Genomic DNA, 11,992 nt, shown 5'->3' with positions numbered 1-11,992 from the left:
CCTCTCTGAGTCCTGATTGTGAAGGGTGTCTATTGACTAGAAGTCAGAGCCACAAGATGGCGGATACATATGATGTAATACAGATTAAAAATAGTGTGGTGTATGTGATGTACTAAAAGACGAAAAAAAAGCAAAAATATAAAAAACTGTTTATTATCGGTCTTTAAAGTAAGTTGCATTGTGTGATGAAAGTCTGAAGTGCTTCAAATGCATTCAAATATGTTAATCGAATTTTATTGTAAATTAAATGAGTAAAAAATAAAAAAAACAACATGACATTTTTGTATATATTGGATTTTTGTAAATTTTTATTTGATTCTAATGCAACACAAAGTACCAAAATTCATTGAATAAAGTACACTGTGGTCATTTTCTCAGACTCTGTTGTGAAGTTCATCGGGGTTACACTCATTGTAACCCTGTACGGGACTGTGGAAGTGTGGTGCTATGTGTCTGCAGTGCAACACTGCTGTGTGGTGTGTGTGGAGTGCATCATTGCATCATGTGGAGTTCTATGCTTGGACAATGGAGCAGAAAGAGACTTAATTTGAGAGACAGAAGGTCAGATGGGACTGCTCACCTCAGGCACTAGCTTGGGAGAGAAAAACCCCAAGAATCACACACACACACACACACACACACCGAATGCTCTCTTTCTCTCTCTCTCTCTCTCTCTCTCTCTCTCTCTCTCTCTCTCTCTCTCTCTCTCTCTCTCTCTCTCTCTCTCTCTCTCTCTCTCTCTCACACACACACACACACACACACACACACACACACACACACACACACACACACACACACACACACACACACACATAGAGAGTAGGTGAAAATTACCTCCAATACCATAGGGCACTACATTATTGCAACACATTACATTACACTTAGCTGACGCATTCACTGCAGCACAACACAACCACTGACGTACAGTATCAATGAACACAACAATGCTGTGATGGAGTTTGAACTAGTACATCATTATACTTATAGATCAGGGTCAGTTAAAGGTGTGATGCTGACAGTAGGCCAATGCATGGCCAGCACCAGGATAGTGATAGATATGGATGTGCTTTGCAGTATAGATGTGTTGAATAAATCGATGGGCAGTAACAGTGTGCTGATTTTCTTTCTTCTTTGCAGTATACGTACACTCACCAGACACTTCATTAGGAACACCTCTCTAGTGCTGGGTTGGACCCCCTTTTGCCTTCAGCACTGACTGAACTGTCTGCAACAATACTCAGGTAGGCTGTGGCATTCAGACAAAGATAAATTGGTACTAATTGGCCCAAATTGTGCAAAGAAAATATCCTTATGCCATTATATCCCCAACCTGAAACGTTGATGTAAGGCAAGGTTGACTCATGTTTTCATGTTGTTGACGCCAAATTCTGACCATTCCACCTGAGTGTTGCAGTAGATATCAAGACTCAGATATCAGACCATGCAACATTTTTCTGATCTTCTAGTCTCGTTTATGGTGAGCCTGTCCAAATTGTTGACTCATTTTCCTGTTCTTAGTTGACAGGAGTGGCACCAAATGTGGTTTTCTGCTGCTATAGCCCATTTGCCTCAAGATTTGATGTGCTGTGTAATCAGGGATTCTCTTATGGATACCTCGGTTGTAATTAGTAGTTATTTGACTTAAATGTTGCCTTTTTATCAGCTCAAACCTGGTCTGGCCATTTTCCTCTGACCGCTGCCATCAACAAGGCATTTTTGCCCACAGAATCGCTGCTCATTGCGTTTTTTTTTCTTTTTCGTACCATTCTTTGTAAACCCTAGAGATGGTTGTGTGTGAAAATCCCAGTAGATCAGTATTTTCTGAAATACTCAAATCAAGTAATATCGGCTTGACAGCCATGCCATGTTCAAAGTCACCTTTCTTCCTCATTATGATGCTCGGTTTGAACTGCATTAGATCATCTCGACCATGTCTACATGCACAAAAGAGTTGCCACTATGTGATTGGTTGATGAGAAATTTGCCTCAATGTGCAGTTGTAACAGGTGTTCTTAATGTAGTGGCCGGTGAGTATAGATGCCTAGTCACCAGTGATGAAAGTCTCCATTACATATCACTTTACTTCCAGCTTGCAATCTATTGGGACTGACATTAATATGGGTTGGATTCTACCGCCAGGTGTGCTACACCACACACAATGTAAAGTCCTGGAGACATTGACCAACACACACAGACTCGAATGAGGGGCTATTCCTCATCCACCAGCATTATTACGGCACAATTCCTCCTGTACCAATAGGAAGACTGATTAGTAACGGTTCTCCCAACTCAACATCAATACGCAGGTGGCCCTTGAACAAGTACTATCCTAGTTTCTTGTGAGGTGACTGTTTATGAGCTTAATATTATGGACCAATTCTATTCCATTCTAAACTGCAAGTCTCTATGAACGAGTCTGCTAAAATGTAATGCACCTATGATGTGTTGCATTTACATTCTCCCACTGCAATACTTCCAGTCTGAAGGCCAACCACAAGATTGTTAAGCATCTGTTCCATACATTCATCTGTAAATTCAGGCTCTAAATGAGGGCCTTAACAACCCACAACTGAGTGGCAGCTAAACGAAAAGAACAAAGCCTTATGTTCAAACAATATAATTTCTTCAATATGGTTCAAATGACATTCATCATCACTCATAGTTTTATCTGCTACTAAAGTATATAACAATGAGCCAACACACAAAGAATATTTGTAGAAAAATATTTGTTTTTATTCTTTAAGTTTTGAATGGTTTACAGTTAATGCACTGAGGTTTACAGTAATTAGCAGAGAATCATGAGGGCCAACACTAACTTCTCACCATACAAAGACGTAATTAAACCTGCAATATGCATATCCAAGTGCGAACATTTACACAGTGAGATGTGTGCTTTAGATTAACATATGTATAGTCACCATGACATCACAAATATTCTGTTCAAGTGTGATGACAGATATGCTTGCCACACAAGGCCAAACAGTGTCAGGATCAGGATCTGCTGGCAAAGAGGGCTCATGTTACACTTCCAAACTCCGTTACCATTACCATTGGGCGGTTCAAAAACCAGGTTATAACAATTTGAATACATTTCTTTAAAGGAGCACAATGTAGGATGGCGTTGGATTGCACGGTGCCCATGGCATGCCCGTTTCAAAATCTACACAGTCATGAAAAATGCTGTTCAAATTAACCCGCTTTGAGAATGTTTTCCATCACGGAATGCCAGCAGTTGATACAAATCTGAATGCGGTGTTTCCCACCACGACAATCATAGCAGACCGCTCTCATAAAAGTTACATTAGGGGTTTTCTGACAGCGGACCGTCGCTTACTAGTGACTCAAATAAGCATCAGCTGACTCGGGACAGTGATTAATTAACCTTTGAATCCTACATAGAGCCCCTTTAAGGACTGATTATTAGTGTTTGGTAGGAATGCAAATTTACAACAGCAAAGCTGAACACACTTATTGGCTATTGATAAGCAACAGTCTGGCACCTCTGGGGCCAAGGAAGTGCCTCGTTCATGGCAGTTGAATGACTCACCACCATCATAATAATAAAAAAGTCAAATTCTGTGAGAAATGAGTTTCACAACAGTTTCTTATCATGGCATCAACAAATGAGACATTATTGAAGTCAAAATATACAAAAGGTTAGCGTTTCTTTCTTTTCTTTTCTTTTTACATATAAGGAGAATTTACAAATAGGCCACATGCAACCGTAACAACTGACTCTTGGTAAAATATAAATGATTTCTATTCCAAAACTTCTGACAGTGAATCAGAGACTGAATGTTTTCAATAGATATAAAATCATGTACTTACTACATAATAACTTAGCATTAATTAATTTCAATGTCAACATGATGACACAGTACACTGAAGGATATTTCACAAAGGTACAATACAGTTCCTCCAATGCAGTTACGTAGATAAGTCACATGACATACTGACCTCTTTTGCAATTGGACATTTTAAAAAATAAAGATAAGGCTCTTCACAAAATAAATTAATTTGGCAGTGGTCCTTTGAAGAAATCAAAGTGTGCAAATGAAACAAAGACTGATCTCAAAATGTTGAAACACACACTCTGTCTCTCTCTCTCACACACACACACACACACACACACACACACACACACACACACACACACACACACACACACACACACACACACACACACACACAATACATACTACCAGCTCAAATGTCTTTATGGTGCAACAGACACATCTTATTTAGATATGTGCATTCGTGACACAGACAACTGTGTATTTAGTGCCAATGTGTCATCATATCAGTAACTTGTTTTAATCCTTCCCGCCAATCCACACTCTCAGGAATGAGCACAATTTGATTCATTGGAAGTGACTAGGCTTCTTTAGGTCGTCTGTGAAACCGCTCAAGAAGAGCTCTGAGGACGTTACCAGGGATTTTTTGGTGCTGATCGATAAGTGCCTGCACAGCATCCTGCACCTACAAGAGAAACATTCAGCAAAATGGAAAACACGAATAAATGGTGATTCACACAAACTGTATGCATATAAACAAATAGTGAATTGATGGAATACTTTACATTACACTTGGCTGATGTTTTTATCCAAAGCATCTTGCAGTTATTAAAGGGACACTGTGCAGGAAATGGTCAAAAAAGGGACACTGTGTGAGATTTTTAGTTGTTTGTTTCCAGAATTCATGCTGCCCATTCACTACTGTTACCTTTTTCATGAATACTTACCACCACCATCAAATTCTAAGTATTCATTATGACTGGGAAAATTGCACTTTTCATACATGAAAAGGGGGATCTTGTCCATGGTCCGCCATTTTGAATTTCCAAAAATAGTCATTTTTAGCTGCAAAAATGACTCTACTTGAACCATACTAGAAAAATTTTGTTTATTACTTAGAAACTTTCATGTAAAGATACAATTTGGCAATTGGCAGCCCAGTTTCAATGAGCAGCATAGTTGCAGTACCCTTTTCGACCATTTCCTGCACAGTGTCCCTAAGGTAAAGTGAATTAGCTACATTGCCTGGAGCAATGTGGGGTTAGGTGCTTTGATCAATACAAGGACAATTTAGCCATGCATAAGGGGGTAGGGAGAGATAAAGGTGGGATTTGATCCTGGAACCATCTGATTCAAAAACCAACTCCCGGACCAATTTACGTTAGAATACATGAATAAGTTAACCATTTACCTTTTCTGCCAACTCTGCCGCGCTAAGTTTGGGATCATAAGGAATGGGGTCACCCAGAAAGGTTCGGAATTTTACAGGGAAACCTCCATAGACCGGCGCCACTGGAATGCGGAACCTTTCGTATATCCATCTGAAAAATTCTACAAAGACACACATAGGAGAGAGAGATTAGGTCCAGAACACATCTATTTATGTGAGAAAGTGTGGTTGACTGCACATTATAAAAAGCCATTGTGGTTGACGGCAAGATAATTTACTCACTTAGTGTTCCAAGAGAACGAAATCCTTCTCGGACATTCTGTGTAAACATAGGAATTATTGGCTGGAGAGACAGAGAAAGAGAGAGGGAGAAAAGGACAGCGTGAATTAAACTAGATAGATCACATTTCAGCTTATACGTATACATTGCATATCTACAGCAAGTGCAATGAACACACTCACAAAAAGATACAGCACACAAGATGACACTTTCATGGTCATAAAGACCTTGAACTTTAACCTTTGACCCTCAGTCAATATTGCAGTGCTATTGAACTGTTTATATTTGAAGGACATAATGATGCATTCTCGAGCAAGTGCTCACAGGAAAAAGACTGAGATGGTCACAATGGCATTGAACTTTGACATTTGGTCTCAAACACCATTAACCCTAAAGCACCTGCAAAAAACGCCCGCTGAATGCCCAAGTCCCTTGTTGGGAAAGTTGCCCTCAGCCTATAAAAACCTTAATATATTAGCCTCTAATGCACATAAAAAACATGAAATGAGTTGCATTTAAACCCTAAGACCCCCATCTTGTATTAGAATGTGTTCATTCAGCTGTTACACACACACATTTTTATTAAAAAAGCCAAAATCTCAAGAGCCTGAATGCAGCGTATATGTGTCTCCAGGCACCAAAGGTCAAACAACTTATACGAGTCATAAGGCTAAAATGGGTTAAAAGAGTCAGAGATGCTAGGTTTTTGCAAATTCTTCATCAGAATACAGTATGTTTTGAGAACACATGAACATTCGAAACAGAACTTTGATCCTTTCAGCCACAATGTCCTTGAGGTTTTAACCTCTGACAACCATCTGCTGTTCAATATTTAGTTTTGCCCTTTTAGTCCACCCTTTTAGTTCAAATAACTGAACTAAAGAAACAAATCTGGCTGCCGGTGCAATGAACTGCCATTCTGGCTGTGTGAACGGAATGCTACGATTTCTGTTGACAAGAGTAATCGAATGTACGAAAGGAAACCTACCGGTATAGACTATGGCATCCTCATAAACCAAACAATAATTCAATAACAGAATAGATATTCCTTGTCATGTTAGCAGCATGACAAGCCGAGACGAACAGACAAAGACAGCATTACCAATTCAGCCTGTGAAAATGCATTCACAATTAAAAAAGTGTACAGCAGTGTAAGGATTATGCATGTTAATATTCAGATGCTAGCAGTTCTAGCTATCATCTTTAATTTTGATGCAATGTACCATGACCGCCAATTTCAGATAAACTATCCCTCTGCAACACGAAGTCCCCTGAAAGGGCTTCTGGATAAAAACCTATCCTCATGTTGTGTAGTGTCAAATTGATGTCAACATAAATGTACTAACAATGCTATTTCAGTAAAAGCTGAATTGCTTCCAGATGCATGAACAATGCTGCCAAATAAATCAGCACATATCAAATTATATATATTTTTTATATTGGGTTGACTGCAATACAGTCCACACACCTGGCTCTTAAAATATATTTAGGTCTACAGAGAGAAATTAAGTGCTTTGAATAGGGGGTACTACTGGGAGGGAAGATTTCAATTCAACATAATTTGTATTTAATATCATAATTCAATATAATTAAGGAACATCAAGGAACTCTGACCAGTTATAAATCCAACACCTTTAAAGCATCTTCGCGGAAGCTGTAAATTCAGCAAATTCACTGCCGGCAAGCATCTTCAACTCACTGTGTTACTGTAGCAAAAGGGAAACAAACTCTGTATCAAATCTGAATCAAATGCTTTTGATGTGTTCCTTCAGATTATGGATATAAAAGCCTGTAAGGAGAGCCATGTGCAGGCAGACGGACAACCAGAATAGCTTCTCTGTCTATTGTTAGTGCATAGCACATACAGTATAGCTTAAGCAACCTTGGCCCAGAGCATGAGTGGGCATGTCTCTGCTTGCCATAAAACTGAATGTTATGAACAAGATGTGACTTTCACCTTTGGCCCAATGACCTATATAAAAAAATCACATCAAGCAGTCTTCCATTTGTGACACTGTCTGAAACTCATTATGGGCTACAAGTGCAGTGATTTAGGCTGTGCATGACACTTTCAGTGAAGATGCCAGACGTACACACCAAAGTTAAACAGAATTATCTCTGTACAGCTGCATACTGTACATATAAAAACCTGCAATTCACTTTATCCCCAAGGGGTTCCCAACCTTTTCCAACTTGGAGCCTACTTTAAATTGTTACTAATTTTCAGGACCTACCTCTGACTCAATAACCAACACAACTCAAATAGTCAACAGCAACACACACACACACACAAATATTAGTTCAAGTTCAAGTTCAAGTTCAAGTACTTTTATTTGTCACGTACATGGTAATTGTAGTGAAATGAATTTATTATTTGAATTTGTAGAAAATTATTTCAAGAGCCACATGGATTACCTTCAAGGCCCACAGTTTGAAAATCACTGCAATTATAGACCTTTAACGGCGGTTAATTGCACATGATATTCTATTTGGACCCCATCCCATCAGCTCATCAATCCTTTTTAGCTATTATTAGCTGCAACACATTTAATACATCTGCTTGGTTACACTTCATTTTAATGGTTCACTATTACCAATTTTGTACTTACATCTAGGGTTAGGGTCAGGATTAGGGTTGATGGATGGTGTTACACTGGTATTACATGGTATGAAATATTGTTACACTGGTTATTACACTGTACCTGATGTGGTAGATCCACTGTAATAGTGAACCATTAAAATGAGGTGTTACCATCTGCTTCAACCTCACAGGAGTGGCTGTAAAAACGGTGGCATTCAACTTAACACTGCATATGGCATCCCAGAGCACCAAAATACACCATTCAAGATGTAAATCAAGATGCGGTGTACAGCTCCAGATCAGACCTACCACTTTGGCGTCGATGGCCACTTGCGCGAAACCCTTGCGTCTGCCCCAGAGCAGTGGGTAGGTCTCGTCGCTAAAGAGTGCCTCCCGTACCCCGCCAGGGGAGATGGCCAGGAGATGGCCACTTTGCAGGGCCTTCACGCACTCTTCCTGGGGTCCGTGCATCACACTGAACACCTCCAGCAGCAGCTTAAAACCTGCAAAAGTAACAGACACGCCGCGTGTGTGAGAGTGACCAAGCATGCATTTGTGACCGAGTGTGTGTTTGTGTGTGTACCAACAGCAAAGTACTCAAAGCACTTGATTCACTTAGAGGCCAAAAGCTGAGGCTGCTTTCAGAGTTTTTACACATTAAATAGCAAAATAACATGGCTGTAGCAGGGCATTTCTCATAGCTTTAACCTGGCCATGCTTGTCGATTAATAATCAGTGTATAGGTAGACTTCAATTCAGCAGGCCACTTTGTCTAGTATAAACATTACATAATTACTGTAGGTCTTCATGACTAGCTTGTAGTACTACTAAAACTCTATAAGAAGCATGTACGGATAACTTCTGCCAATTTCGACATGCAGTTGTAATGCTCACACTACCCTGGACTTGTCAATACCTGAGATTTTTCTCCCTTTTCTTCAGCCTTTTCTAAGATCCTGGTCATTGTAATGGGGGCAGGCGTTTGTTTACATTTCAAAAAAACATCTCGATTTATTCCCAATAACATCTAAAAGGTTATGCTACATTAGCAGACAACTAGCAAACAGCGATACCTTTTGGGATAATATTTGGAGTAGGCCTATGTTAAGAAAGTTTTTAATGTAAGCAAAGTCTGCCCCCATTAGAATAGCTCAGATCTCGGAAAGGGCAGAGTCGACAAATGCAGCATCACCGGGTACTGACAAGTCAAGGGTAGCGTCAGCAATACAACAGCATATTGAAATTGGCAGAAGTTATCCTTCAAGTCAATTGCCAAATGGAGACATTGCTTTTTTTAAAAAACAAAATCAAATACTCAGTTCAATACTTACCAGGAACTTTGAACAGGAAATGATCTGCCACAGAATGACAGGTTCGTCCTTTCTGAATAATAACATTTGCCAGGAAGTAATAATAATCGATTGGTATAGCTCCGTGGTAATAAACTATGAGGGCAGGTCCTTCGTCTGGAATCTTTTCCAACCCGTGTATCTCATAACCTGGATTATCAAATACACAAATGCTACCAATTAAAATCAGATACCCAGAAGACATCACAGAAATGATTAGGCCCACACCTGCTGGCCATACATGTGCATAAAGTGCAAACTGTTACAAACTGTAATAATGTTTTTGTTCTTTATCATTTTAAAACAAATCACCTACTGGGTATATCATATTTTACATACCCTTATCATAATTGTCTGCATACACGCACTCACGCAAGCACGCACAGAGAGAGAGAGAGAGAGAGAGAGAGAGAGAGAGAGAGAGAGAGAGAGAGAGAGAGAGAGAGAGAGAGAGAGAGTCAACACCATGCCATATGAATCCATGTCCATCCCACAGAGTTGCCAGGGTTTTCCTTGCACCGTCCCACAGGTTGTTGGAATAGGCCTCCCTGAGTTGATTCTTATGCTTGTACACATGCAGGAAGAGTATAGAGAGGTACAGGAGGATGACGATGAGGAAGGGCAGCAGGAAGACGATGGCCAGAGGCGTGAAGACCCACAGTAGGTACTCCAGGTAACTCAGGTAGTCCTCCAGGTGTCCCAGGCCGGCCCACTCCTCCCAGGCGAGAATCAGACATGATATGAAGCTGATGGAGCCGTCCCCCGACAGACAGGACTCATTCCCATTGGTCATGCTGCGTCAGTGTTCGCCGGCACTCCCAATAGATGCCGGGTTGAGCGAGATTACCATCTGCCGCCAGGCAGACCTGAAAATTCATGTTGAATAGAGAGACAGTTATTCTACAAAGCGTGCACAAGGCATTGGGTCTGATGCCAGAGTTATTAGAAATCATATTACACACTTTACTCACATTTCATAAAACAAGACAAGTTGAACTTGCGGTCGATAACACCAACACAAAGGAATTTGCACACTCAGTCTCAGTTTCAAGGGTGCTATGTTGCACTCTTAATTTGAATTTGAATATTTAGGCCACTAACTGTGCAACTGGGTAAAATGACACATGGATAAAACAGTAATTCCTAAAGGGCTATAGTTGGGTGTTGCAACGTATTCTACAAAAAATATATCCAATAATTATCTAGGTCTTCTCTGCCAAGTTTAAAATAAACACCACACATGTAGCCTAAAGAGCAGTGCCAGTGTAGTGCACAACACTGATAGTGTTCATTTTAAGGCATGGGAAACGCAAGATGATCGCCTACTTGGCCTCAACACTAGTGTGTACGAGCCAGCTGCTTGTCATAAACTTATAGGGTTGGTTTATGTGTCCAGAAGGTTAAGCTTACAGGTCTTGAGTTGTCGGTTCAGCGATAAATATGAATTAATAAAAAACATAATGCACAGTAGGCCTATGGATGGAACAGCATTTCAATAGATCCTCCAAGCCATATAGGCTATGCATGTTTTGATAGATATCTCAATGAGCAGCATACAGTATTTCAATAACGTTTAGTCATAGAAAAGTTACCAACCTTTTGCGGACTGAGTGTGTTGTTAAACAATACATGCCAGTCTTTCACACCTTGACCCTTTAAAGACGGACATGAAACATGGTTCAGTATCAAAGGCACCTTGACATCTATGGCGATGCGAACTGTCAGAATGTATGTTTCAGAAGAATTATGAAGTCGCCTTGTATTATGCTTTTGCAATGTACTGCTATCATTGACTTAAACGATACAGCCTATCTGGTGGTTGCAAGGGAATCTGATAGCCCACTCTACCGCCAACTATTTAAACACATTTGTTCAATGAACATCAGCGGTATGTTGACATTCTGATCACTGTTTGCAGATGGTTTTGTTAGTGGACTTTGGCGTGACTAGAACTACTTGTCTTTTGCCAGTGACCTATCCTGTGCTAACGAATAGCATTTCATGACTTCATAACAATGTTAGCCAGCTATGCTAAGAGGAAAAGAGCTCTAATACTATGCCGTACGATAACATTACCCACAGCTAACGCTGCTAACCGTTAGAGAACTCAAAAACATTGAATGCTGTCTTCTAAATTAGCCAACACACCTACTATGTCAACCTCTATGCATGAAATAAATCCAAAGAAAGACAATTTCCTGTCTACTGCAGTGGTATTATTTGCATCACCTGACATTTAGAGCAGTAACTAATTATACTATTTTTCGCGCAGAATTTACATACATTGTTGTCGTGGTAAAGTCCTTCCTCGTTTACGGATACGGACGCAAACGGCGGTGTTCTGCTATTTCCTTGGGTCTCTTTGCATGTGACACAAACAGGAAAATCCGCAACTATGTTACCACGCAATTTCCGTTGAGGATTTTCTTGAATGACAAAATTAGAAGTTTTGGGTGGATCATTGAAGAGAAAGCAAGAGAAATGGAGATTCACAACCTAGACGTTTGCCCTACAGTACCATACCCTACTGTACCTTTGTGGACCCTAGAACTGCCTTCAGTTGACCTTGGCATCCTGGAAGTGAAAGAGGAGATG

At 40.1% G+C, this 11,992-nt stretch overlaps 1 protein-coding gene across 1 annotated transcript; it reads right to left on the bottom strand.

Annotated features, from left to right (window-relative positions):
• Positions 1 to 4,202: 4,202 nt before the first annotated feature.
• Positions 4,203 to 11,778, bottom strand: tmem68 (transmembrane protein 68). Its single transcript, XM_063219050.1, has 8 exons — positions 11,681 to 11,778; positions 10,994 to 11,050; positions 9,863 to 10,263; positions 9,380 to 9,547; positions 8,358 to 8,551; positions 5,470 to 5,530; positions 5,209 to 5,348; positions 4,203 to 4,482 (listed from the first exon to the last, which is right to left on the bottom strand). The coding sequence occupies exons 3-8, from the start codon at positions 10,188 to 10,190 to the stop codon at positions 4,378 to 4,380; spliced, it is 996 nt and encodes a 331-aa protein (XP_063075120.1). The 5' UTR covers positions 10,191 to 10,263; positions 10,994 to 11,050; positions 11,681 to 11,778; the 3' UTR covers positions 4,203 to 4,377.
• Between the last annotated feature and the right edge of the window lie 214 nt (positions 11,779 to 11,992).

This window comes from Engraulis encrasicolus, chromosome 16, assembly GCF_034702125.1.
Source record: "Engraulis encrasicolus isolate BLACKSEA-1 chromosome 16, IST_EnEncr_1.0, whole genome shotgun sequence".
In the NCBI taxonomy this organism is placed as follows: domain Eukaryota; kingdom Metazoa; phylum Chordata; class Actinopteri; order Clupeiformes; family Engraulidae; genus Engraulis; species Engraulis encrasicolus.
Note: the sequence above shows the minus strand (reverse complement) of the source record. Positions and strands in the feature narration are given on the sequence as shown.

Bases quoted from the DNA above. Each gene is read 5' to 3' on its own strand.
- tmem68 (XM_063219050.1), bottom strand. From the start codon at position 10,190: ATGACCAATGGGAATGAGTCCTGTCTGTCGGGGGACGGCTCCATCAGC. The intron at 5,531-8,357 runs GTAGGTCTGATC...CTGTCTCTCCAG, and splicing joins TGGCCATCGACGCCAAAGTG to CCAATAATTCCTATGTTTAC. The intron at 4,483-5,208 runs GTAAATGGTTAA...TTTCTCTTGTAG, and splicing joins CGGCAGAGTTGGCAGAAAAG to GTGCAGGATGCTGTGCAGGC.